This window comes from Rhineura floridana, chromosome 3 (genome assembly GCF_030035675.1).
Source record: "Rhineura floridana isolate rRhiFlo1 chromosome 3, rRhiFlo1.hap2, whole genome shotgun sequence".
In the NCBI taxonomy this organism is placed as follows: Eukaryota; Metazoa; Chordata; class Lepidosauria; order Squamata; family Rhineuridae; genus Rhineura; species Rhineura floridana.
In genome coordinates, this window is record NC_084482.1 from 51,669,448 (window position 1) to 51,697,154 (window position 27,707).

Consider the following 27,707-nt stretch of genomic DNA (forward strand, 5'->3'; position numbering starts at 1 on the left):
TTATTTCAATCCTGCAGATCAGATTTTCTTACTGCTTCTTTTCCTAGAGAGAGAGGATCGGGGGAGGGGAGACAGAAGAGGAATCCTACCCAAGACGTTTCCCTTCATGTTGATGTATCGAACCCCAAACTTGCTGAAGCTGCTAATTTAGCTTTTGTCTTCCAGGCTTCAATTCTTCTCTCTGCCGGTTCACCCCTTCCTGAGTCTTTGAAGTTGGTCCCTCCTCATATATAATCTGCTGGTTTCTTTGGTTTTCGTTGAAAGAAAAATTCCGCATTGTAGACGACAAAAATCCTTCCTAATAATTTCTCATATTGCAAAACAGAAAATATTAGTTGTCTACATAGAGATTATAATCTCCATTGAGGGGAATAGAGAGAAACCCTGACTTCTTGTATTTAGTAATTCCACTTATTTACAATGCAAAAGCTGCCCATATATTTATATTTTGTGGGGGATATATATATATATAGCTTATCAGCTGTGCAAATATGTAGTCACTCAATACATTATGTGTTCAATTGTAGATTAAATCAAACATCAAATAGTCCAGCACTGTTAAGAGTTGAAAGCACTGAATTCAGTAATTAAAAATTGTATTCAGTAAATGAAAAACGTATTACAATGCAGTCCTATGCCTGTTTACTTAGGAGTACATTCTATTGTGTTCAATGGTGCTTACTCCCAGGTAAATGTGCATAGGACTGCAGCCTATATATGGCTTTGTTGTGATCAAGTCACATTACTCTGTGAATTCTCTTTCTCCTATAAGATGAACAAAAACAAAACTATATTGAACAGTCTTACCTTTTTTCTTTCCTTTTGTTTTAGAGGTGATATGAATCTTTCAGGCACTACTGAGTGCCAGAAAGATATGTAGCTTTCACTATCTGGACATGGAGTATGTGGGGGGAAGTAGGGGTGTAAAGAATTTCTCCCACTGCAGACCCATTAGGTTTTCTCCATTAGGTTTTCCCCATTAATACTTTGCTTTTTTTATACAGGAGATGCACACTTTTGTAGTCAGAAGCTAGCAAAAGTCTTCCAAAGCAACCAATTATTGCTTGGTAAATCTGAAGGGGGGAAAACGTGGAGGGGGGAGGTCTTTTATTCCCTCTTTCTCTTCCTCTTGGCTTAATGTTACACACGTTGGGCCTCAGCCAAAAAAGCCCTTGTGTGTAAATGGAATGAATGCATAGGAAGGACCGTACATAACTGTTTTGTCTAGGAATACAGTTGTACGATTTAAACCCCTGTCCTTGAAGGAAGAATGCAAGACTTTGCCACTAAGGTGTCTGCGGTGAAATATTTATTTCTGGGATTGAGTAATTGAAGGGCAGCAAGCTCCTTTCTTTCTGCTGGGGTCTGCTGAAGGCTTCTTTTGGATCTTATCAAGGCAACTGGTTCATAATCAAAGCCCATATCCTGGGAGGGGCGATGTGTTGGAAAAATCTTCTTTTCTCTTTAAAATCCCCTCACTACTTAAAATATCTTCTGAGGCAAGCAATCGAATCTTAATAAATCAGGATGGAAAAATCTTCTCTCCCCCCCCTTTCCTCAAAATAAAGAGGCATTCCTATGAGGTTTAGTTTGCCCATATAGAGAGCAGAAAATAGGAGCAAAATAGGACCAGCTCTGCAGAGAATCCCTTAGCAACTGAAAGAGGAAAAATAATGAAATTGTTAAAACGGCACAACTACTGCAGGCAAATAAAAAAATAGCCATTCGAAAATGAGGCATACTTTTTATCTCCATTAGCCTTCGCTCTCAGTTATTGGGCACGCTAGTTTTGTGTTGGTGTGTGGGTTGTTTTTTAAAAGCATTCAAATCGTCCTGATCCTAACGCCTTTTTATCCGTTTCTCTGCCTGGGAAGCTCCCGCGGTTGTAGAACTTGTAAAGCTCCAGTCAGCAGCGCCGAGTCCATGGATCTTGTCTTTTCAAAATAAATTTTAGAAAAGGGTTTTTTGTTTTTGTGTTAAATCCGACGCTCGCTTTGCAATAAATAAGAATGACTTGCTTAATTGTAGCAGGGGAAAGGGGGAGGGGTGCCTTGTTTCGATGGTCTCTTAATATGTTTTTAAAAAATCAATAAATCTTTGGTGATATGGAAGGGACGGATTGTTTCCGTGCCGTCGGATCGTTCCCTTCCCATCTCTTTTATGCTCACCCCATCCAGGCCCGATCGCTTTCTCACGCTTTCCTCCCCCCCCCGTCTCTCCTTTCTTTTCCCTTCCTCTTTTGCCCTCCCTTGCAGAGAATGAGGCTAGATCCCAGGTGCCAAGAGAAGCGGCGGAACCTTGAAGGAGTATTATTAGCCTCGTGGTGAGAAGAGCCTTTCGTCCCCCACGCCTGGTGCTCGCCGCTTTCCCTCTCCGGAGGGGGATCTGTCTGCAATCCCATCCTGCTCCTGGCCCCCTTCCCTGACGGGGCTTTGGTTGCGGGAGTGCAGCCCCGGTATGGATGGCCGGGAGTTCGCGCCTCCGCCTCATCTCTTGGCCGAGAGGGGCCACCGCAACAGCTCCAGCCGCCTCGCTTCTGCCGGGCACAACTCGGTGCAGCACGCAGGACACTTCCAGCCTGGGAAATACTTCCCCTCGCCCATCTCCATGGCTACGCACACAGGTCAGTGCGGGGCTTCGGGGTTAGATGAGAGAAGAGGATCGGGCCGGGAGGGAGGGGGAAGGGTCCAGTCGCTTTTCTTCTAGGCTGCAAAGGGAGGGGTGGCGATCGCCAAAGGATGGGCGCGCAATTGTCAAGATCATTTATTTATTTCTAAAATGTGCGTGGTGATCTTGAGACTGATCCATCCTTGCTCCGGTTGCATCAGTGCAGAATTATCCAACAGCTGACTGAGGAGCTGCAAACAAACAAACAAACGGGGAAAGATACATTGCAATTAATAGATTTACCACCAAGAGAGGCTTCTGACTGCTGTTTGCAAATACCCTTTCCACTAACTTATTTTTTAACTCTCCCTCACAATATAGTTATACTTAAACAAAAAAAAAAGTTTTGTGAAGAAGAGAAGGAAACAAAAAATAAAATAAAATCTAACCTCGCCTTTGATTGCATGGACCACACCACAGGGATTCCATTGCCATCGCATGCATAAGCAAAGGCAGGCATGTTAGAGAAGGGAAAATCATCATCATCATAAATCAAGAAGATTGGAAAGGTAGGAGGAGGGAAAGGGAGGCACAATTTTCCTTTTTTGCAACATCTTTTATATGGTAGAATGGGGGTTCTCAAAAGTGAGGGGAAGATGGCCCTTTTGGTCTTGGCAAATAATTCATAATGATGGGGGCACATGCACAGTTTGGTTTAGTGTATGTGTAAGAGGCTGTACATTTTCTTGCAAATCTGGATGTATCAGGCTGATGAGGAGCAAAACACATACATTCTTTCCCTTGTACCCAATATTCTTCATGGTGGAATCTTCCTTTTTGTTTTGTTTTATTTTAGTTAGTGACAAGGGAGAAGTGGTTAAAATAAGGGCTGTTCCACCACCCCCACTCCACCCCCTTAGTAGCTGGAACTGAAGGAAAATAAATCCCTCAGAAGTGTGTGGGGGGGGGAGAGAAACCCTTTCTCTGCCTTAATATCCTTAAGAAATGCTATTGCCTGAACAAAAAGGCTGTTATTTGCCAGGGAAGGGTGAGCACCCAGGAGCTGGCTATGCTCTTTCAGATTAGGGGTAGCTGTATGTGCAGGGGTAGCATTAATAGAGTGGGTGGTGTAAGACTAGAAAATCCTGTTTCTATATAAAGCCCTGAATGAAGTGTCAGGGTGAGAATGGGTTTGCAGTGCATGTGTTAGCTTTAATAAGTGCTTGTGGTATCCTGCTAAAGACACAAAGTTTGGCAGGAAAAATCAGGGAGGGGGTTGTATTTGCTAGGTTCTTTGGAAATCCTCTATGGCTTCCTTTTTAATCAATTAATTGTTTGAGAGAGGGGAAGTGTACAAAATAGAAGGCATCAGCTAGTTAGCTTGCTGGATGTTAAGACACACAAAACTTAAACATCCATTATATGCATAATTAACTCAGGATTTCTAGTAACCCAACTCCAAAATTCAGGATCTCATTGGAGGTAAGAATTATATTGGAAGACTTCAGTAATGTATGCGCAGATCAATAAAGAGAGAAGCTTAAACTTGCCAAGGTTGGAGTGCAAAAATTTCTCTACATGATAATTTTCTTGAGAAAGAAATCAGAAAATGCTGAGTAAGGGAATATTGCTACTTATATTTTATCTTTGCTTCTGTTGGGATATTATAGAATTTGTTTATTTTATTTGCTGCATTTATTTTTGGAAATCTCTTTGGTCCTATCAGGAATAGGTGGTTCAGAATTAGAAACATTTTATTTTTGCTGTGAATGTTTGAATTTGTTTTCAGTGTAACCTAGCCAGACTCTATATTTAACCTAAAGTCAATATATATATTTCTGTCTTCAAGGTTTTTGTTATATGGCTGATTTTCAAATCCTATGGCAGTCTCTGAATATGTAGTGCACATCTTCATTTTGTGTATGAGTTGTACAGTGGATATATATTTATGGAAGTATGGATTTAATGTTCGATTTACAAAACCACACATAGCCACATAAGTTTTGTTTACCACTTACTTTAAACATCAGAGCAAAAATGTTGCAGTTTTTATTTTTCTCTAAACTCAGCAGTAACAGCCATTATTGCTAGCTTGATGAACTGTGAATGCTAATAAAATTATATCTGCTTTAATGGGATTACAATTAGTACATGGATTTTAAAAGATGGCATGAAGCAGGCTGGAATGGGTAAAATTATCTACTGGGAGTGCAACCAAACATTTATTTATTTAAAAAAAATACTAATGGGCTTTTAGCATGATGAGATTTAAAAAGCGCTAACAAATGTAACATGCTACACACAGTTACTTGAATCTTATTTGAAATAATGGAATCATAGATTTGTAGGGTTTTCCCCAGGCTTTTTTTTTTAATCTCTTCCTTTAAATAACATATAAGATGCTCGTTGGAGTGAAGTCTTTCAAAAACTGTTTGGCTCCAGCAACACCAGGAAGGAATTTTAAAATGCAAACGCAGACAAATGGGATGAGGAGTATGATTGGTGTCAATCATTGTGCTTTTCTTCCATAGTCTGGATTCAATACCCCTTGTCCTGCTTCCAAGCCATATGAAACCCTTCTGTTGATCTCCCTTATTTTATTCTTCTATTGTGATTTTTTAAATGAGAATTTTGATTAAGCTCATAATTAGAAGTGTTATTGGGAAGAAATTCTGTTTCTACAGTCTTTTTTTACATGTGTGTTTATATTTTTGATTAGATCCATTTTTTTAATGTTCAAGAAATAAACTGTCAATTCCCACAGAATAAATTATTGATGGAATCTTGACACTGATGTGCAATTATAATACAGAGAAAGACCTCTCCAAAACCAGAGGTCACAATATGTGAATATACAAACTAGGCTGTACAAGATCTTTGCCAGGTGCTTTTCATTGTGATGTTACTATTATTACATCTGTAAAGGACAGTAATATGTCTAAAATTTCTTTTATATTTTGAAGAAGCAAGACACATCTTCTTGTATATTTCTCATTCATTTAATGGAGATGCACAAAAGATGTTCCCATATATCCACAGTATATTTTAATACTTGAGGCCCTACCTGTTAAAAAGAAAAAGAGAAATATAGGAGTGGCTTGCTCAGTTTAGAACCTGCATCTTGGACACCTACAAACTTTTAGGCAACTAAAGCAGAAACAAAAACTGGAGCATAGAATTCCAAAAGGCCAGATGCAAAGCAAATCCACTGGGAATAGACTGGAACGCAAAGTGCTCTACAAGAGAGTGCTTAATTTTTACGTCCACTCAGTTGAAATTCCACAAGGCATACATTTACTGCAAGCATGTATTCCACCACTCCCTCCTCCCTAGAATTCTTTCCCCATGGAGATATGCTGTACCTTCCCTATTCCTTTCCTCAAACAGTTTATTTTTTTAAAAAGCTAGCCACAGAGACCTTGAATTTTTTGAAGCTAGCGTTTAACATTTAGCAAATTGTTTTTCTTAAAGCAGAGTGCTGATAGTTTTATAATCCTGCTGTAGAAATTTTATGGTAAAGCGCTGTTATAGTAACCTTGTCACAAAAGGTGCAATTAAAATGTTTTGTCTCATTATTTTTCACACGGCATTAGATTTGTGTGTGTGCACGCGCGTCTCTAATGCAGATGGTCCAAAGTCAAAGCTGTGAAAAAAAAATTTAAAGGAAGGAAGGAAGAAAAGGATATTAGCAGCATTATTCATCATTACTCCTGCCTCAAGCTGTTTGGATTTTCACATTGCAGTTGACTCTTATTTAGTATGCAAGCGAGAGTCTTACCAAGAGGGGTGGTGGAAGGGAGACCCCAATACTATCCCTATCCTGATATTTGAGCAAGGTAGCTGCTTGTCATTTAACTTTTCCTCAAAGGTTGGCTGGAAATACTAATTTGAAATAACTTGTGCAGGTACATAAGTTTAAAACCAAGTATGTCTGGCATAAGTAATTAAAAAGAAAAAAGAATGATAGCCGTCAGGAATGAACTTAGGCTTCCACCTGGCATAGCAAAGGATCTCAAGACAGGCATTTCTTATGAATGGAAACTTGTAGTCTTAGGCTTGAAGTTTTCTCAGAGTAATAGTTTTGTGTAGATTCAGTTATCATTAAATCCAGTGAGAGGGAGAAAGGCAATAAATTCTCGGGCAGACACACTTTGTGCAGGATTCACCCTCCCCCATTTTCTTAACTGGTGTGGTTCCCCCTCCCCCTTTTAAGAAAATACATTTTAGTAAATACTTCATTAACTATATGACACCAGTGAATGTTTTTGCAACACAGTTACTAGTATTAAATAGGTGCTAAAGGAGTTACTGTTCAAAGGCATGTTCTAAAGACTCTAACCATCTTTACTTATAAATGACAAGTAGCATGAGACATCAAAGGCAATGCAGAGATAACAACAAGGAACTGCCAGCGCTGATCTTTTGCACAAGAACTGCAAGGCGCACATGGTTATGCAAGGTGGTTATGGTTGTACTCGCGAACGCACGAGAGAGAGCACACACAAAAAATAAAGTTCAAATTTGAAGTGTACATTATTCCACTGGGAATTGCTTCGCCATCATGTCTAATTATTCATATAAGAGGTAGATTTTTTTCCACAGGAGCAACTAGGTGCACTGTGTGTGACTGTGATGCTAATTTAGAGGCAAGGCAATATTTCCATGTGCAGAACAAGTTTTCCTGTGTAAAATTTACACCATTGTTTCAAAATAGGTCTAGCCCTGGAGCAGAGGATGTTCAGCATATGGGAGTCCAAATGCAAAGAAGGTTGTTTAAAATAACAGGCAGAAGCCTAAAAATATCCCTTCAGAAACTCACACTTATATATATATATATATATATATATATATATATATATATATATATATATATATATATATAAAGAAAAATGACAAACCTTAGATCTAAAAATATTCAAGGCTTTGGCAAGCCTCATGAAGTTAAGTAAATTATACAAGAACCATTCATGGGAGAGACTACTTTCTCTTACAGGAACATTGTTCAAGCTAATAAAAATTATAATTTACTAGCCACCAAGCTTTTCATGAGTCTAAATTTAATTGGTCAGGCTTCTGGAGTCCATCATTTCCTGCTGGATTAGTAGATTTGTATTGAAGTTTGTGACATGGCAGGGAAAGAAAAAAGACAGAATCATGAAATAGCATATTTCTGGGCAAACACACAAAGGGGTGGAGGGGAGGCTGTCTTGCTTCCTCCCCCATTTCCCTCTTTTATTCCTCCTTACAGCCTCCCCACCCCCACCCTATTGCATTTTGAGTGCCTGGAAAGGTAGGAGGAGATTTCAGGGGATGCAAAAATGCAGGAGATATTAGGAATGCTAGAATACAATTCAGATATTCTGAGCCCATTGAAACACAGCACAGTTATTTTAATTTGATAAATGATCGGGCACCTTTAAGAGTGTGTTTGAACAATCAAGATACACTTCAGCAAGTTGATAGGATGTATGCTGTCAACTTGCATATGCCATTAGCGCAGACTGCACGCATAAATAATGTGAAAGCACAGCTCCTCTCTCTACCCTTCAATTCTGCATGCAATACTCACAAAATATTCCTTTACCCATTAAACCAGGGGTCTTCAGAGCCAAAAATCCCAACATTTCTGGCTCCCCTCTCTTCTTCCTCCTTAAGGACAGACTGTTCTAGCTGAGTGCCTTTAAAAGAGGAACATATTAAGGATAATAAATGTATCAATCCAGCTAGTGTTGTGTGTATGTGTAGGAGACAGACAGATCCTGTTAACTATTAAAACGGCTTTCTTATCATTTCAGTTTTACTTTCTAGCACAATTGCATTATTTCCTCTGTTTTGCCTGTGATATCTAAAGCTAGAGGGGAGTGTAGTATGTGTAATGTGTAGGGGGAGATGGCATTTAAAATATGGCATGTAATAATTAATTAGACCAAACTAATTAACACCAATCAGTCCCAATAAATAATAAAATAAAACCAGCTTTCGCGATCATTCATAGGCTAGTTGTATGTGTGTCTGTACCTGCTGTTGGCCATTTCCTTCTACAGTGCAAGTCCATTGTATGTCTCTGATTTCAGGGTCAAAGCCACTGGCCTGCCTGTGTCTCTAGGTCAGGATTGTGCAGAGTGAATCCTGCAGACCAAAGTGTAAAACACTTTTGACTCTTGTCTGTCTTTTTGTCATTCCATCTCTTTCTCTCTTTTAAGGCAGACCTAGAGTGTTTCCTATTTTGAACAGAAGGCTCTAAACCACTTGGAGAAAATCCATTTTGCTTTTGGCCTTGTTCATTGCTTGTAGCTCAGTGATTATCCCAAAATCTATGGGGTTTTGCCCACAAAATCATAAACATAAATGCATAAAGCATCATCGGGATCAGAAGTACAGTACAGCATGACGACACTTGAATTGTAATTCTTAATTTTTCCTTGTCTTTTTGTGTAAAATCTTTCTGTGCCTCAGTTTACACATAACTGAAATATGGATGCAAATACTTAACCCATTTCTGTTTGGTGATTTGAATCTCTAATCAATAAGTAGAGGTGAAATTAATGAGAGCTGGTCAAAACCACACAAAACAAGATTGTATTCTTTTTAAGAGTGACAATTATTTGCATGCATTTTCTAAATACCTTGAAAACATAAGGAAAATATAGGTAACTCTGAATGGTTCAGAAGAGTCTTATTTCATTAGTGTACCCCCTCAAAAGCCTTGTAAAGTGTAGCCATAATAATTTGTGGTTTATTGATCTGTGCAATTTCTAAGAAAATATCCATTAATGTTGGTGTGCTCAAACCACTTTACCAGAGAATACATTCAGTTGATACAAAAAGCGTATACAGCTGAACATTGGGACTCTGGGCTGAACATCAGAGAATCTGCGCAGGGAATTAGTGCATATCAAAATCCTTTTGCATACTATAGATGCAGAGTTTGCCTCAAATGTATGTACTTTAACCTTAAACATGCTCAGAATATTATGCTTCCTGCATATAGCACCTGTACTCCTGAGAACTTTATTACCAATAGATAATTTTTTCTGTTTTTTTTAAACATACAAAATCTGCAAAAAATAGCAAACAAGGTATTTTTGTACTTTCAAACTTACAGGGCCAAGTCTTGATCATTCTCCTGAAACTGTTGAAATAGCTGAAAAGTCTAATTAGAGTGGTGTAATTAATAACATATAATGATAGTAAAGCCTTTGAGCAATTAAAATTCTCTCAAGTGACCAGAAGGGCTATTACAGCAGGCCCACAATCACCTTGTAGCTATAAGGATGTCATAAAGGTGAAATCCTTGAGGGTGTGGAATTTTTAGACAGGGGTAAATTAGTAAAATTTACTCTGGGTTCCCTCTGGTACTCTTTGCCAGTGGAGTCTGTCCCTTTATGTTTACTCTAGAATGTCATTTCAATGCTCTGGATGAATACATAAAATACCAGGGCAGAGGGGGCAGGGGACTTAGGAAGAATGTGTCCTGCAAACTTAATATCGTACAAGGGGCCTGAATTGGTTTTCTCCACCTTGGATATTTTAATAGTGCAATAGAGTAGACGTTCCATTTTCCAAAACCTTAGTTAGTTGAAGCTCATGACTATCAAAACTCACTGTGAGTCTTCTATGGTGACACAACCCCAGTATGTAAATAGCACACCCATTTATCCAAGCCTCTGATTATTCATACGATTTGGATGTCCTCCAGACCACACAGATGAATGAGAAGCTACTATATATAATACAGCGTGTGCATATTCTGTAGATGCAGCAGTGTTTTCTGTTCAGCATTATACACGAAATAATACTTTTGGATGGTGGCACAGATTGCTTTGCTGGGAAGGGGATTTGCAAAAGAAACAGTGGGAGGTTTGTGCATGCAATCTCATGAGTGCAAGCAAATGGCTGGATAGGAAGGAGACAGTGTCAGCTCTCTTTGGGCTAAGTCTTCCTGGTAAATTGTTTATTTCTTTTGCCTATCAGATGGTTGCATTCAGTGCCAAAGTTGCAATTGTTTCTCCTTCCTTCCTTACAGCTGTCTCAATGGATTAAATTCCAAATTGGGATTAGAAACTGTTTTTCAAAGGTGTGGGGGGGGAGGCATTACTGGGAAAGTTATGGGGCCTAAACAAGTTGAACTGTGTACTATTGAGAGAGAGAGAGAGAGAGAGAGAGAGGGAGAGAGAGAGAGAGTTGTTCATTTTAATTTTCTAAGACCTTGAAAAGCAGCCAGAGAGTCCTAGTCACTGTAGGTTGGTGGCTCAGAGGTAGGATCCCTTGATCTCTCTCACACACTGATAAGCAGCTGTGTCTCCAATGCAAGCCCACTGAGCATGGCATAAATGAACAAAAGCAGCGCCGGGTGGGAGTGAATAGATCTTGAGGCAAGTTATCTTGAAACTTTTTTTTTTAAATACTTTTTAAATATTCTATCTTGGTGATTAGTAAAGCACAGGTCAAGAACACACACATATCCAGCCAGTTGCTGCACAAGATAACTCATCATCTTGTATGGGAGCAAGCTTGAAGATTTCCCCAAGTTCTATTTAGCTGTTTATCATCCTGGCAGGAGCTCCCCACCCCCATGCACACCCCAGTCCTTCTTTTGCTCCTCTTTCTCTCTGTGTGTGCTCCCCCCAATTCTTCTGCAGACTCCCTAGAACATGAATTGTGTATTTTTTCCTGAAAGAAAAATAAAATAAAGCGTATGTCAAAGCTAAAACAGATTTTGAGATTAACTTGTCTACTCCTTATTAGTGACACTCCTTCTGAAGCTTATAGAGGATGCGGGTGGGGCGGGGGAGATAAAGACACATGTGTCAGGCAGAAAGAAAGCAGAATCCTGAGAAACCAAAATCTTACAGAATTACAGTTGAGCAGTTTCATCTGTTCATTAGCTTTATTTGAATCTTCCCAAAGATGTCATTTTGCCTGCTTGCATTTGCGAGAGACAGGTGGGTTATGAGGCTTGGAATAACTGGGGTGTGTTTCTATGGGTACTAAGGGCCTTTGGATGTACTATCATTCATCCCAAAATTTGGTAGAAACTGGAGCCTGAGACTGGTGTTACTGGGGCTCTGCTTCAAACAGTGGCCTCTAGTTTGGCAACAGACATCTCTTTGATGTATTGAAGTCTTCTTGTAAAACTGTGAGTCATCAGGGTGAAAGTCAGAGGTGTAAATTCAAGCAGTTGCATGCGACCTAAGCAGTATGCTTGTGTCCCTGGGTGGAAGAGTGAGAGAATGAAAAGCAGAAGAGGCAACACATGATTAGGACAGGGTTTTTATGGTAAGTAATTGTTAATTTAATAACAAGCAATTTGCATGTTTGTGTAGCCTGTTTTTCTTCATGTATAACAGTGTAGGAAGAAAGCCTCGTAGCACAGGTGGAATTCACTGAAATCTTTGTGGGGGTGGGTGACCTATTCAGCTTACTCATGGGTGCAGTCCATCAGTTGCTGCAGCTGTGCACACTCCATTCATCTAAGTTGGGCAGGCATAGGGTTCTGTGTGGGGGCTGAGGAAAGAAGTTCTGGCATGGGACTGGAAAACTTTGTGACTTGATGGCTCAATCTTAAATGCTGTGGATAGGATGGAATGAATTGACAGCTATGCATGAACGATGTAACTAATTGCAGAGTACTGTCATTGTAGTGCGTTAAGGAAAGAAACTAGGGATTTATTGCTATTGCCCATGAGAGCTAAATGGAACATGCTTAGGGGCAGTCTACTCGGCAACAATAGTAGGGACAAATGGGGTATGGTTTTATCCATGCTGGATGCAGGGTCAAATATATTTTTTGGCCCAGTTCAGCAGGGCAGTTCATATGACCAAGGTTTGCTGAGCCGCAGTTTTTAAGTCACTCACACCACAGCAGGCCAAACAGGACACCACAGTCTGCTGGGATGGATTGTAGCTTTAAAAAAAAAGATGCCAAGTAACATTAAAGGGAATACACTTAAAGGGTTGAGGTTTCATGAATATTAAGCAAATATTGTGTTTTGGATGCTGGCTCTTTCATGATGCTTGGGCCCAGAGAAGTTGCAGACCCTGCCATATGAATGGCTTTAGACTAGAGAGAGGAAGAATATTTCCCAGAAGTCATTTATCATTGCTGCTTGCAGTGTAACAAAAGCTTTCTGTGAAAATGATCCCTTCATCCTGACAAACAGCATCCCAGGGGTGTGCTTGGACACAGAGAGAAGGGGATAGGGAATTGGAGACTTTACTGCTCCTATAGATCTACTCCAGGAATCCCAAATCCAGAAGGGTGTGGAACAGACAAAGACACTGGCAGGGAAACATCTGTTCTGCAAACTTGCTGGGAATGCCCACTTGTGTGTCTTGCACAGACTCTAGGACAGTGTTGCTAGGGTTCAGTCTGATAATTATTTTTGCTTTCTGTGTTGAGAGACCAAGAGATCCATGTGCAGTGTAGTGATAGATTAATTAAAAAATGGAAAACACCCTGGTATTAAGGAATCCTGAAAATGTACTTTTCAGAAGCATATTTGTGACAGCTCATCTCTGACTCAGCTGTCTCCCAGAAAGAGGTGAGTTCATCTTTGGCAGGCAGATCTCCCCCAATCCCTTCCTGCATGCAGAGATGGGAGAAAGGCTTCCTCAAACACATGGCGAGCGCCTTTACTGGATGTCTGGGTGAGTGAACTGCCTGCTTTCTGCACTAAGGGAGAATGAGAGTTTCATGTGCAAACTGTGGTGCTTAGGAGTGGCTTAACAGCAAGAATAACAGTGGTTTACAGACAAGGTTGAGAACTGTTATTCAAGACATTCCCCCTGCCCCCAACAAGGGATTTATTCCTAAATGCCTTGGATCTAATAAAATCTTTTCCTGTACATCTGAAGGTTTCCTCCCTTTTCTACCTGTAATTGATGCCTTCCTGGGTGTTGGCTTCAGCCTAGTTTGTGACTCTCTTACTGCTGCTGGAAGCAGATGCACAGAGCGCTCCAAGAACAGGGATGTGTGAAAGTGTTTTCTTATTCTGCTGCTTAACCTTCTGTACCCTTCTTTGATGGGGAATGCAGTTGAGAAGAGGGTACCTTCCCTTAGCATAGGATAGACATAAGTCGACTCAGATCCAGGTCTTGAAAAATGTTCCCAAACTAGAGCGTGGGGTATACGGTGCTTGTTCAGTCCAGTGCTTTGATACCCATTTCTGGGGCCTCAGTTTCAGTATACAGTGCTTGAAACTGTGTTCTTTGAACTGCTCTGAGTATTTGATATAGAAAAGCAGGGATATGATATACTGAAATAAAAAATAAATAATCTTGGTATGTAGGAGCTGTGGTAAATTCCAGTAGGTTCAGTAAATTATGGCAAGGCAAGATGTTTAGCTGTGTCATATTTGATTGCCAGGATTTGGGGTTCAGTCTTATATACTCTTCCTTGAGAGTAATTTTCACTGCAGTCAGTGATGCTTACTTCAAAGTAAAACGTATACAGAATCAGGCAGAAAGAGTGACTTCTAAATTGACTTTCCTCTTTTAAAGGGTTCAAAAGTACTTTTAATGCAGGCTTGTAAATAGCCATTTGTTGATGGTGAGCTACCTATAGATTGTCACCCAAGGAGCAGAAAGGAAAGGGGTGTTTTTTTGTAAATCACATGAGATTTACCTCCCACCATCACCCTTCCACATATCAATGCATCAAAAATGACTTATAGTGGTATGCATTTTTAGATGGTCTAGGAACTATTGTGAACATTTATAAGGCTGCTCTAATGGATTAACTTATTTATTTATATATCCTGCAAAATAAAATGAAACAAGAAGAGACAGGCAAGTCACCTTGTGGAACGGCAAGTTTTGTCCATGGTGTATTGTCCGCATTCTGTGTCCTGGACTCCAACTTGATTTCCTCTTTTCTTTTTGTCCAGAAGGAGCATGGTGTTTTCTGTCACTCCTGCAAAACTTGCAGGGATTGCACTCTGGTTGCTTGAAGCCGGTAGTCCTTGAAGCTTCTAGTTCTTCCAAGGGCAGTTATTTTCTTTATTTAAAATACTTATATCCCAACTCTTCTACCAGACTCAAGGCAACTTCCAACCAACAAAAGGTACAATGGTATTGTCTTTTATTCTAATCCTCCTGCCTTTAGAAAAGAAGAAAAATGGATCTGCAGGACCTCTCCATCTGTTCTCCTGAAAGACCAGCAACCTTTGACTCCTCTTCCTCCTTGAAATCTTTCTATTCCAGCTGGTTATTACACACATTCTGTAACTAAGAAATGGTGCATGAGTCTGTTTTCCCCCCCCTCTCCCAATCCCTTTTTCTTTTGTGTTGTGACTTTGATATTGTAAGTCTGGGGGCACTGTCCTTACCACTGATATCTATGCTTTAAGTTGGATTCTTGCATTGAGCAGTGGGTTGGACTTGGTGGTCTTATAGATCCCTTCCAACTCGTACTGCTCTATGACTTTATGATTTGTAATCCAGTCTGTGAGCCTTTTTTTGACTGAAGAATGGGATAAAAATGCTTGAAATAAATGGGAGATTATGTGGTTTCTTGAGCCCTATCCAAGCATTTTTTTCTCCATGTGAAAAATATCAAGTATATTGCCGCCCTGGGCTCCTGCTGGGAGGAAGGGAGGGATATAAATAAAATAATAAATAAATAATTATTGAGGGGGAGGGGGGGAGAGGTGCCACATGTACTAGCTTTGCTATCACATTCCCTTGTGACCCATGGTGCCCATGCATTGGGGGAAGATCTGAAGGAGGAAAGCCTGCCAACCCCACATAGGCTGTCCCTATGACCTCTGAACACTGATCTCACAGTGTTGCAGCTCAAGGGGACAGCCTATGTGGGGTTGGTAGGCTTTCCTCCCTCGGCATTGAGAGAAAAATGCCTGAAGTCTTGCACTGCTTTTTACAAGAACAATAAAAACCTTGCATTGTAATGAATACAATGTAACAATGTAAGCTTCTTTAGAAGTCCTTTGAAGAAAGGTAGGATATAAGTGCAAAAATGGATGAATAAAATACATACACATTTATGGAACAGGGGAAGAAATAATTCAACACATGCCTTGGCAGTGTCTAAGGGGTATGCACAGTTTTGAGCATATGCATCCTCCCAAACCACCTGTGCACAGTCAACAGAATACATTCATTCAGACCTTTTGGACATTACCAGGATATGTGTGTCAGGAGTGGACAGGTTCTCCCTGCCTTCCATTCCCTATATGTGTCTTTGACATGAGTAGGGAATCAGTGCGGGCATCAGACTTTGAAATGCAAAAATCAGGTCCCAGCTGAATCTGTCAAGTGCAGGTGCTCAACCCTTGCAGGTACTACAAGGCCCCACCCATTCTCCTTTAATCATGCTGATTTCAAGCCATCTCTTCCTGTCTGTACCTATGCCTCTTATTAATAAGGTGGCTAGATGCAAAAAAGGGGTAGGACTCCTGTATCTTTAACAGCTGTGTAGAAGATGTAGCTTGCATACCTTTCTCTGGCCACCCTACATGTGTAAACCAACCGGCAAGTTCGCTCAAATATAACTGACAAATTTATACCACTGGACTGCAAAGAACATAGCATCATATTCTACCCAAAACAAAGAGACAACAATGTTAAGGAACAATTAAAAAAAAGTTGTAAAAGCTAATAGCTTATAGTGGTAATCCTGGGGCACATCTAAGCTTTATGCTTGTGCTCTAGACTTGACAATACATGTTGTGTTTCACCATTGCTCAGGTGTTAAATTCTAGGTGGGATCACATGTAGGAATTCCCTATTGGTGATATGATTAACTTGTTGAACTCACTGCAGCAGGATTGGGTTGCATCTAGGAACTCAGACTGATAGGCTGATTAACACTGTCAAAGTTAACACTGGAATACTGTAGTTATTTCTGTCAAATGTGGAGGCTGTCTAGAAAGGGTAAGATAGACATTTAGAGGAGAGGCTGCCATTTTCCAAATACTTTTAGTGGGGTTATACTTCTTCTGAAACACTAAATGTTTCAAGGGGATGGGATCACTCTCTGCCGACAGGGACCCATGATGTAAAGTTCTTGGTTTTCAATAGGTCCACTCTCTTTTATATAAGAAATGTTCTGTTTTCAAAGCACTTATATCTATATCCTTTGCCATTTAAACTCCACTGTTCCAAATTTGGTTACATTTTATTTATGTACATCTTGCTTTTTCATTTATCTATCTGAAGGTAGTCAAATAACAGAGCATTGAAGAAGCCCTCCTCTTAAAGCTGAAGTGGGATTCACAAAATAAAACCAATATTTATCTTACGGGTGGTTGGAAGGCATACATCTATAAATTTTGCTTTATTGCATACAGCCTGTTTTGGTAATTTCTTTTTCACTCTTCCCTTTCCTCCTAATGTGAGGCTTCAATAAAAAAAAGCTTGACTGAAGTAGCTCTTTGCAGGAGTCTAATTTCTTTGAAGTTAATTTTTAGTTGTTTGAGGTGCTGAGGCGGGCAAGGGGTGAAGGTAGATGCTTGTCTTGGATAAAGTGTTTATTTTGCCCTACATTTTTTTATATTTAAGTACAGGAAGTCCTGTGACTGCACCTAGGGCTAGCCAAAGTGGTGTCCTCAAGATCTTGCTGAACTACAACTCCCATAATCCCTGGCAATTGGCCATGCTGATTAGGGCTGATGGGAGTTGGAGTCCAACAACAGTTGGAGGGCACTAATTTGGCTTCTCCCATGCTTCCCAAATGGTGAACGTTGGAATTAAGGTCATCCAGTTGCCAGGGCCACAAAGGAATTGAAAAAACCTTCCAGGGACCTTTAGGTTGCCAGCTGGACATTCTTGGCTTATATCATTAGTCTACTGGTAGTAATTACTACAACTAGATTGGAAGATGGGAAGTGTATAAGTCATTTAACTAAAGTCATGTGTATAGTATGCTAAAAATAAAGAGAAGAAAGTATTAAGAAAAGCTGAAATTTCTAACCTATGTAAAATGTGCATATATACATTTTTATTTTGCATAATTCTTTCTTCTAGTCATAGGAAGGGATTGGGCCTTCAGCACTGAAGCCCCATCCACCCTCAGCTTCACATCTGCTTTTCAAGTTTTATGAGGCTCTCCTTCTGTCATTTTTCCATGCTTCGCTCAGGGGTTAGGAATTTGGACCCCCGTCCAAAATAGTGTAAGGCCTGCTGCACCTACAGTGGTGCTCTTGGTGGAACTTGGGCAAATATGGTTCCTGTCCCTTTTCAGACTACACTTGCTGCACCTGCCCTGTGTTTCCAGTGCAGATGGGTTAGGGGCCAGCATAGGCTGCAGGCCATTTCAGCATCCATAACAAGAATCAAATATACAGCCAGCCACCCCACCCCACTCGGTGTATGCAGACTTATCCCTTGGGTTAATCTACCTCTCTTGGCCCTTTTGTTTGCCTCTTTCTGCCTTTGCACAGGGGGTTGTATATGTATGTTTAAAGAAGAGAGACTATATAGGATTTAAAGGTGGGGCGCACGATTTACATGTTCTGTATCAAGTACTTGGGTGCATACTTTAAAGTTAGGAACTCATCCAATACTGTATTATTTCGTTGTTAGTTTGTTGTTGTTATTCATGCTAACTGCTCTTATGCTGCCCTTTTAATACTCTGCCATTGTACAGAGCAATCCTATACACCAGTTGTGCTAAGGGAGGGGAAAGGGAAAGAGATGCCATTGCTATGCTGCTTGAATGGCCACTTGATCCTATTTGTGCTATTCCGAGGAGGGGAGGAGGAAATACACAACAAAGAAGATACGAAGAATGGCATAAAAATGGCAGGTGTGCCTTCTGTGTTCCTGGAAGTCCTGTCTAAGCCCACCAATCAGACTGTGTTGGCCACAACACTGACTTGCCCCTTACACATAGAAGGTGCCAATGAGCTCATGAGGATTGGGGGGAGGGCCACACTGCCAAGACACATCCCCTCAGCACTACATACAAAAAATGCCACCGTGTCCTCCCTCTCATGAGGCCCAATGATTCAGGCATCAGTGACTGCCCTACTGCCAATTCCCAGACATCTCTCTGATCAAACATTCAAATCCCTTTTATGCTACCAGTGGCAACTGTGTGTGTGTGCGCGTGCACATGAGTGTGTGTATTTTCCATTTCACCTTTTGCATGCCTGACCAGAAAATGTTGTGATGGGCAAATGACAGGGAGCTCCCAGATTCAGATCCACACTGTAAACAGTATAGAGTAGTTCCCTAACGACTGAGTCAAGACAGCAGACAGAAATCAGATACATCATGTGGCATTTGTCTTTCCAGCTCACATTTTGCATGCAACTTGTCCCAGGTTCAAATTCAGGGTATAGCCTCACAGTAAGAAGGGTAGAGAGGAGCTCCCACCTGGCACACCTGCATCAACTGGGAGGCATGCTGCATGGGCCAATAGTCTGGCTCCTGCATGGGCCACTTAGCACTTCTGGCCCACCTCTCCCACTGACATTCCATGTGACCAATTCTACCCTCTCTTCTATTTTGCCCAACAGACTAGGCATGCCAGGTAGCATCTTGGTAGGCCTCACTGCCCTTTTCTTCTTTATTCCCCCACCTCTCCCCTGCCAACTAGGGTGGCTTTGTATCCTACTTTACAGAGGGGAGCCCTCTATTTGAAGGGCCATCTGGTCCAAGTTTGGTTTAAAGAAGGGAGAGCAGAGCAAGGCCCTGACGTTGCCCATCCGACAGCAGACCGAGCAGGCATATAGGTCACCTGGTCACAGTCTTCCTGTTATGATGAGATATTAGATTTCTATTAGAGGAATTCTTTCTGATTTGCTCCTATACATATACATCCGCATATGCCAATTTTATGCATCCTGGTCACTGCTGCTGGCCATGGGATGGATCTTCCTCATGGCCAGCACAGAATGGGGTATGGGCTGGATCCTCTATGTATGGAAAAGCAGTCTCCAAAGAGCAAAGGGGTGAAGACACTGAGGAAATAATGAGCAATAATCAGCTGGAATGCATAGTCCCTGGCCCTGGATGCACAGTAGGTGCTTGTGATGGAGAAGAGTAAGTAGTGGCACCTGAGGGCTCAGCTAGTGCAACCCCTCTTCCCATGGGAGGGAGGGGGGAAGAGAGACTGTAATGACTGTGAGGATATTGATTCCCTTCTCTCTTGGGGGCTGCTGTGAAACATTGTGTGTGTGCACGTGCTGACAGCTTGCACCTGGAGTTTGCTCCTGCAAGGTGAAAGTGCTCATGTGTGTTTGACCAGCAGTGGCAGCGGTTGGAGTATCTGGCCTTTAGCTTACTTATGTGAGTGGATGGGTGCTTTGCCTGTCTGTGAAAAGGTACTACACCCCTGGCGGTGGGGGAGTAGAGTGTTGGAGAAGAGTGTTGGGACAATACAGTTCAGACAAGGAACAGTGTTCACCTATAGCAAAGGGGTGGAGGGAATACACTCAGCTATATTTTGGAACCACATGTTTCTCCCTTCCCTTGCTTTACTTACCTGAGTGGGGTGCTCTGAACTGCCCCTCCCCCCAGTTGTTGGAATGGAGTGAAGGCTGCTGTTGGATATCTGTGTCTGGATTCCCAAGGCAAAATACGTAGAAGAATTCTAGGCAGAGAAGTGTTAGCAATGTGCTAAAGCTCCTTGGAGTGTTTTGAAAACAGGCTGTTTGTGCAAAGTGCTCCCTTGTGTACAAAGTGCCCTTTCTCCCTTTCCCATCACCAGAGTTCTCCTTAGTGTGTCCTAAGCGTGCCTGACCTACAGTCCTGTGAGGCTACATCCCCTTTCATTTGGATTAGGGTCTGTGTGTGTGTGTGTGTATGTGTGTGTAGTTTATATACTGTTGGGTGTTCAGCTATACCTGCCCTGTGCTCTGGAATGGCAATGTGTGGGCAGGGTATTTGCAGGCAATGGGTGGGTGGAGAAGTTATTTTTAATCTTCCCTATTGGAAATCAATGTGAGGAATATTCTTTGCACCAGGTCTGGGGCTGGTGTAAAAATTGCACTATCTATAGAGATATGGCTGTGGTCTGGGAGAGTACAGGATACAGTGTAGGTGTGTTCCCCATGCCTTCTGACCTTGCTCATGAGTCCCCCCTGCCATTTTAGCCATTCCACCAGTGTACCTTCACTGACAGAACAGCTACACTGGGAGAGTGTTTTACCAGCGTGTGTGAACTCTTCTGCTGCTCTGTATATGTCAAGGAAGAGGAGGAGCTGTAGCTCAGTGGCAGAGTATCTGCTTTGCATGCTGAAGGTCCCTGGTTCAATCCCCAGCATCAGGTAAGCCTGGGAGAGACTCTTGCCTGAAACCCTGGAGAGCCACTGCCAGTCAGTGTGGACAATACTAAGCTGGATGGGCCAATGGTCTGACTCAGTACAAGGCAGCTTCCTGTGTTCCTTTGGCGGCAATGTATCTGGCATTCGCAGCTGAAGCAGCGCATCCACCATATCCTGCAGCTCAGGAATGGGGAGCTTGTGTCCCTCCAGATGTTGCTGGGTATCCATCTCCCATCATCCCTGACCGTTGGACATGCTGGCTGGGGCTGATGGGAGTTGGGAGTCCTAAGACATCTGGAGGGCTATAGGTTCCACATCCCTGGTGTAACCACCCCCTGCCAGTTAATATAAGTAAAGGATTGCACTGTTAATCTTGCTGTTTCAACACATTTTATTGTAACTTCTTATAATCCATTCTGGAAATCTGTTGAAGGGTATGGTACAAATGCCTCAAAATAAAAATAAAATTCATGAATTTCTGTGCTCCCTTTCATCATAAGATTCTACGACAGTTAAAGAAATTACAAACAGTAGCGATTCAATTCAATTTATTGTGTGGTCACAGACCCAATAAGGCAAATCATCAGATAAAAGAAAACCATCTATAAAACATTTAAAATATACAATAAAATATAAATATAAATATGACTTTAAAATGGAACATTACAGTTTAAAAAAAAGGACAGTAGCAAAAAGTTTGGTATAACTAGGACAACAAAGACACAATTGCACCTGACAAGCTTCTAAATACACTTAACAGGTTTAACCGAGGGCCCAGCTAGGGTGTACAAGAGAAACTCGGAGTTCCCAGCCTTCTTGTTCCCCCTGATGAAGCTATTGTGGGAGGAGAATTTGCAGAAAGGGGGAGGGCTTAACTTTTCTTCTTTTCAGTAAAAGAAAATACCTTTCCTGGTCACTATCAGCTTTGGAGCCTAGATGGGAGAAGGGATAAATTTGTTCCTCCCTTATCTAGGTTCCAAAATTAGTTGAGAGTCTACTTGGAGGGGGGTACATTTGGGATTTTCAGGGGCTAACTGGCAGGTGGAGAAGGGGCAAAGGACTTCCGCACTTGGCAATGATACTTCCTTGCAAGTGCTCCCCTCTTCCTGCACCTGCATTCCCATTATCTCTGAAAATAAGTGGATGGGGCCATGTATAGTTCTGGCCTGCATGTACAACTCCTTGGAATTTACATGACTCCTGACTGTTGATGGCTGGGGAGGCTCACCAAGACTGGGGGATGCAGGGACAAAATGGTTTTGGATCTTGTGCCTTTACATGCTCGTTCACACCATTGCTAAGTAGGTGTGAAACTTACCAGCATCACAGTAGCAGTGATTTTACACTCAGTCTTTCTAGAGTGTGAATTATACCACCCAGGCTGAAGAGGGAACAATTGCAAGCTTCAGCTGGCGCAAGAAACGACATAAATGTGGTAGGACCACATTCTGCATTTTGATTTCATCTGATAAGATTTTACTGCAAGACATAAGTTTAGGATAATTTGTTGCACACCTGCATTATTGTTTATAATATGCTGCAGCATAAAAGGCTAATGTTATCCTTAGCTGGAAAGGGAAAAACAGACCATCTCTTGACTGTTGAAGGGCCATCTTTGTTCATGGCACATATGAGACTGCATCTGGAATCTGTCTTTGAAACTTAAATGTTATTGGTGTGTGTGTGTATGTGCAAAGAAGAACTGCAAGAATGCTCTCAAGTCTAAAAGAGAAGTTTTATTGAGAAATCTCAAAGGAGCAAAATATTCATTTTCAAGTGAAAGGGGTGACTAATATAGACTTTATTAATAGAGAGCAAACTTTGATCACTAATCTAGTATAGTGGCTCTCAAACTGGGCTTTAGCTATGGTTACAGGTGAGTCCACATAATATGCATGGTGGCCACAAGTGGGGTATAACATGGTCACATTCCATATAAGTAAAAGGAGCAATCCAGCACTGAGGATGCTGTCAAGAATCCGTCAAAAGGCTGTGCTGGCTGCATGTGAGAAGCCCTGTTCTAGCAGGGGAATGCAGAACATCAGAAAAACAGACCTGAATGTTGCAAGTCAACATTTGACTGTATACTGTGGTTAGACTCTCCGTTATTTTGTTCATATAAAGCTTGGAGACTCTTTGAAAACCTTGACCAAAACAAAAGCCTTCAGATACTGGAGGTTATTCAGCTGGTTTCTGCAAGTGTCAAGAAATTCAAGTAATAATAATAAAGTGGCCCCAAAATATCTGATTTTTTGAGCTATGTCATGTTTCGGATTTAACACTCCCATTTCTTGGCTTTCTACAGGAGAGCTTCCCAAACTATCTGACAATGAATGCCTGAATTGGTTATGAGTGCACTAGGTGGTCCCAGCCCTTAATTCATGAGTCACCAGCCTTATTCACTTGTGGCACATTTCAGAGCTGCTGGAAGCCCAAATTCCCTAAGCCTTGCAAACCTGATTGACCTGAAATTTTGGTATATTACTCTTCTAAAGCTTGATATTTTGCATAATTGCAATATCTGTTGAACATTATCTTTTACCCATCAATTGCTTTCACCCTTAAAAACATTTAGCGTAATTAGTTTTACTTCTCACATAGGCCAATTCCTGTTTTCCTTTTCAGAGAAACATCTAGGATAGTAACACATTGCCCCAACAACATGTGAATTATTGCATATCCTTTACAACAACCTTATAATGAGCCTTGTTCCCCTACTCTTGGAATAAGCTGAAAAGCTTCAATTGAAGGTCTTTTTTTGCTACCTGTGGCCAATATGAATTGGAAGCCATCTGGGCTCCCATTGAATCGAAACAGGTGGAGATAGAACTGAAGAAAAAAAAATCTTTTGTTTTCTTCCTAATCATATCACAACTAATACTGTCAGCAGTAAAGCAGTAGCACAGGTACTGCTGACCTGTACTGCTAGTTGCCCTCTGAAAATACCACTTGGTAATCTTCAGCAACACTAACTCTGGCCATGCAAGTGGGAAGGGCTTTTCATCCTGTGGTTTTTGCAACTTTTCATGACTGCATCAACTGTTAGACGTCTCTCCAGCATTGACTTTTATCTCTGTGTTTCTGCAAGGTTGCCCCAGACGTGTTGCAAGAGGTCTGTATGTATCAGGAGAACAGTCTGTTTTATGAAAGGGAGAGTGGTGGTGGGAGATACTGTCGGAGGTGGCAGTACTGGGGTTTCTTTAGCTTCCTTTCTTCCAGGACTAGGTAAATGGCTCATTGTCTACTAGAAAAGTGGAGATATTTCTAAGAAATGTACATTATGGATTACTTGAAACTGATACCTTTCCCCAGTCCCCAGTGGCGTCACTAGCAGGAGTGCAAGGGGGTGCAGACCTCCGGTGCGCACACTCCCAGGGGCATGGACGAGGTGGCTGGACTTGTGTGCGCGCGTGTGTGCACGTGCACACTCAAGGCCAGCCACCCCGTCCATGCCCCTGGGAGGGCGTGCTCCGGAGGGGCACCCAGCCGGAGAAGGCCTGGGACCGCCGGAGCGCCTCCCTCGCCCCACCAATGCTGCTCCCTGTCTCGCCTGCCCGCCCACCTCCGAGGAGTTGGAGCAGCCTTGCCGGGCAACAGCGTGGGGCGGGGCGGCTCTCGGTGTCACCCCCCTCGTGGTGACACCCGGGTGTGGGCCGCACCCTCCGCACTCCGGTAGTGATGCCCCTGCCAGTCCCAAAATGTTAAATTCCCCTCCCCCAAACAAATGCAGTAGCTCAGTATGGTGATTACCTCTGCATGAGATATGGTGGTCAAATGCTTGATGCACTTGTCTGCGTCACTAAAGATTGAGGAATCACCTTTTACTGTACAGTTGTCATCAGCTTCAAATGGCCGTGTCATCCCTTGAGAAAGGGACATTGGTCTTTTTTGCTGAAACTAAGCAGGTCTGGGTCTGGTTAGTACCTGGATGGGTACTATCTGGGAACCGCATGTGCACCACCTTGAGTTTTGTGATGGAAAAAGGTTTCATAAATGTAAGAGAATAATAAATAATGTATACCATAAACATGTATGTCTTAATCAATGCCTCTGTGGATTCAATATAACTGAAAATGTATTCATCCTCCTGTGAGTTTCCAGTGAATATCCTAGAACGGGTGGGAAAGATGTCAAGCTTGCTAGATCTACTTTGGGTTTTTTGCCAGAACTCTTGAGATCCACCACCTAGAGTCAGGTGCAAAATAGTGGCTCAGTGTCCCTGAACACATGCTCAGCTCAGGTATTTGTGATCAGGACCAGAATCAAGCTCAGAAGTCCTTTCATACAAAAACCAAATCTTCCCCCCCCCAAGCATTCTGTTTCAGTAACCCAATTTAGGATGGGGAGGAGAGGGAATGTTTTTAGTTAGCCCTTCTTCCTAATAATATAACAACTGATATAGGTAAAGCAGTAGCACAGGTACGGCTGATTTGTACCACTGGTTGTCCTCTGTAAATACCACTTGGTCTCCTGTTAATCTTTCAGAGACCTACAGGTTGCTCCTGATCTGCTGTCTGCCTGCCTCTGTCCTAGTAGAATTATGTTTTGACTTCCTGCTGGGCTACAGAAAAAGTTGGGAAATTTCCACATAGTTTGGCATTTCTGCCCACTTCTTATTGGTCACTTGGAGGACTGAAAATAGAAAATGTTGTTTAAAATGCTCTGAAGTTCACTTAATGGCAAGCTAGCATGTATCAGGCAACTTGACTATGGCCAGATCTTTTATTATTATATAAGCAGGAGCAAAATATTTAATATTCTATGGAAGATATTGGGAGTGAAACCCAATATCAATAAATGATTCTTCTCTCCTGTCGTATGTTCTCATACTCTTTACATAGAGCGGTGCAATCCTAACCATGTCTACTCAGCAGCAGGTCCTATTGAAAGGGTCTCACTCCCAGGTAAGTGGGGCTAGGATTGCAGCCTGAGGCTGCAATTTATTTATTTATTATTTGATTTATATCCCACCCTTCCTCCCAGGAGGAGCCCAGGGTGGCAAATAGAAGCACTAAAAACACTTTAAAAATCATAAAAACAGACCTTAAAATACATTAAAACAAAACAACGTTAAAAACATAAAAAAGCTTTAAAAACATCTTTTAAAAAGGGTTAAAAACATTATTTAAAATACACATATTAACAAGCAATTCTGACACAGACACAGACTGGGATAAGGTCTCAACTTAAAAGGCTTGTTGAAAGAGGAAAGTCTTCAAAAGATGCCGAAAAGATAGCAGAGATGGCACCTGCCTAATATTCAAGGGGAGGGAATTCCAAAGGGTAGGTGCCACCACACTAAAGGTCTGTTTTCTATATTGTGCAGAACAAACCTCCTGATAAGATGGTATCTGCAGGAGGCCCTCACTTGCAGAGTGCAGTGATTGACTGGGTATATAAGGGGTAAGACGGTCTTCCAGGTATCCTGGTCCCAAGCTGTATAGGGCTTTGTACACCAAAACTAGAACCTTGAACTTGGCCCGGTATCAAATGGGCAGCCAGTACAATTCTTTCAGCAGTGGGGTGACATGTTGGCGATACCTTGCCCCAGTGAGCAGTCTCACCGCTGCATTTTGTACCAGCTGCAGCTTCTGGACCAACCTCAAGGGCAGCCCCACATAGAGCGCATTACAGTAATCCAGCCTGGAGATTACCAGTGCATGGGCAACAGTGGTCAGGCTATCCTGGTCCAGAAATGGCCACAGCTGTCTTACCAGCCAAAGCTGGTGAAAAGCACTCCTAGCAATCCAATACATGTCTACTCCGAAGAAAGCTCCATTGGTTTCAATGGGATTTACTCCCAGGTAAGTGTGTATTGGATTGCAGGCTAAGTTAGGAGATACTCAATTGAATTCTTGCCAATAAGCTGGGCCTCTTAGGTTGGAAACAGAGGATAGTTCTAAATATAGTATTTCATTTTACTTATTGGTTATATATGAATTTTATTTTCCTTACAGTAATTTCTTGCAAAACAGATTTTTGAAGCAATAGAAAAATATACATGAAGTGATAGTGGAATGGGTGTGATGCTTCTTTCAAGCTACCTTTAATAGTTTGGAAAAAAAACCCTACTATCCAACTTTAACTTTAGTGGATAGCTTGTTGGTATCCAAATCCTGGTTATCCTGTTTTTATATTTCCCACCCTCCACCACCATCAGACAGGAGTCAGGAGTATAAAGAATGTGTTAATAGTTTGGTTACCAAAGAAGTTCAGGATCTATTTTGGGCTCTTAACTATTGGCATTGATCAGTACATTTATTGTGCATTATCTTCTCTCTCTGTCAAAAGGCAACAGATTGCAAGTGGCACTTATAACGTAGAGACTAGGTTGTGATTACCCATTGGATAACATTTTAATCGTGCTTCTGGCACTCTGTAAAGCTAATTTGAACTGCATTTCAATACTACAACATTTATTTAGGGCCATAACAATATGAATTAATCTTAAATTATAATACAGGGAGAATTCTGTTGCATTTATTCCCTATTTGCCAAATATTTAAGAAGGGAGTCCTGACAGGAAACAAAACTCATACACACAAACCCCTTTCCAACCACTCTGTAAAAGCACAGATGGGATTGAGGAGAACAACTCACATTTATTAAAAGATGTGGGCAGCACTTATGATTATGAAACAGAAAGTAAATTAAAAGTAAACTGGTTTCAGTTTGCAGTCAAATCAAGGTCCATACTGAATTTGATGTCAAAGCAAGCAGTTTGGAACATTCATTGGGAGACGCAGACCCAGTTTGCCCATCACATTAAACCAAGGTTGGGGGACCTTTGGCCCTCTGGATGTCGGAGATCTTCAGCTCCCATCAGCCCCACCACCAGCACAACCAATACTCAAGGATGATGAAAGTTGC

General features: G+C 41.6%; 1 protein-coding gene across 10 annotated transcripts in view; it reads left to right on the top strand.

Annotated features, from left to right (window-relative positions):
* The window catches only part of BAHCC1 (BAH domain and coiled-coil containing 1), a 132,212-nt gene that overhangs the window by 20,726 nt on the left and 83,779 nt on the right, over positions 1 to 27,707 (top strand). For all 10 annotated transcript variants that reach the window (XM_061615746.1, XM_061615745.1, XM_061615744.1 and 7 more), the window contains exon 2: positions 2,256 to 2,623. In XM_061615746.1, the coding sequence (XP_061471730.1) occupies positions 2,458 to 2,623 (166 nt within the window). In that variant the 5' untranslated portion in view covers positions 2,256 to 2,457. The remainder of the gene's footprint in view (positions 1 to 2,255; positions 2,624 to 27,707) is intronic.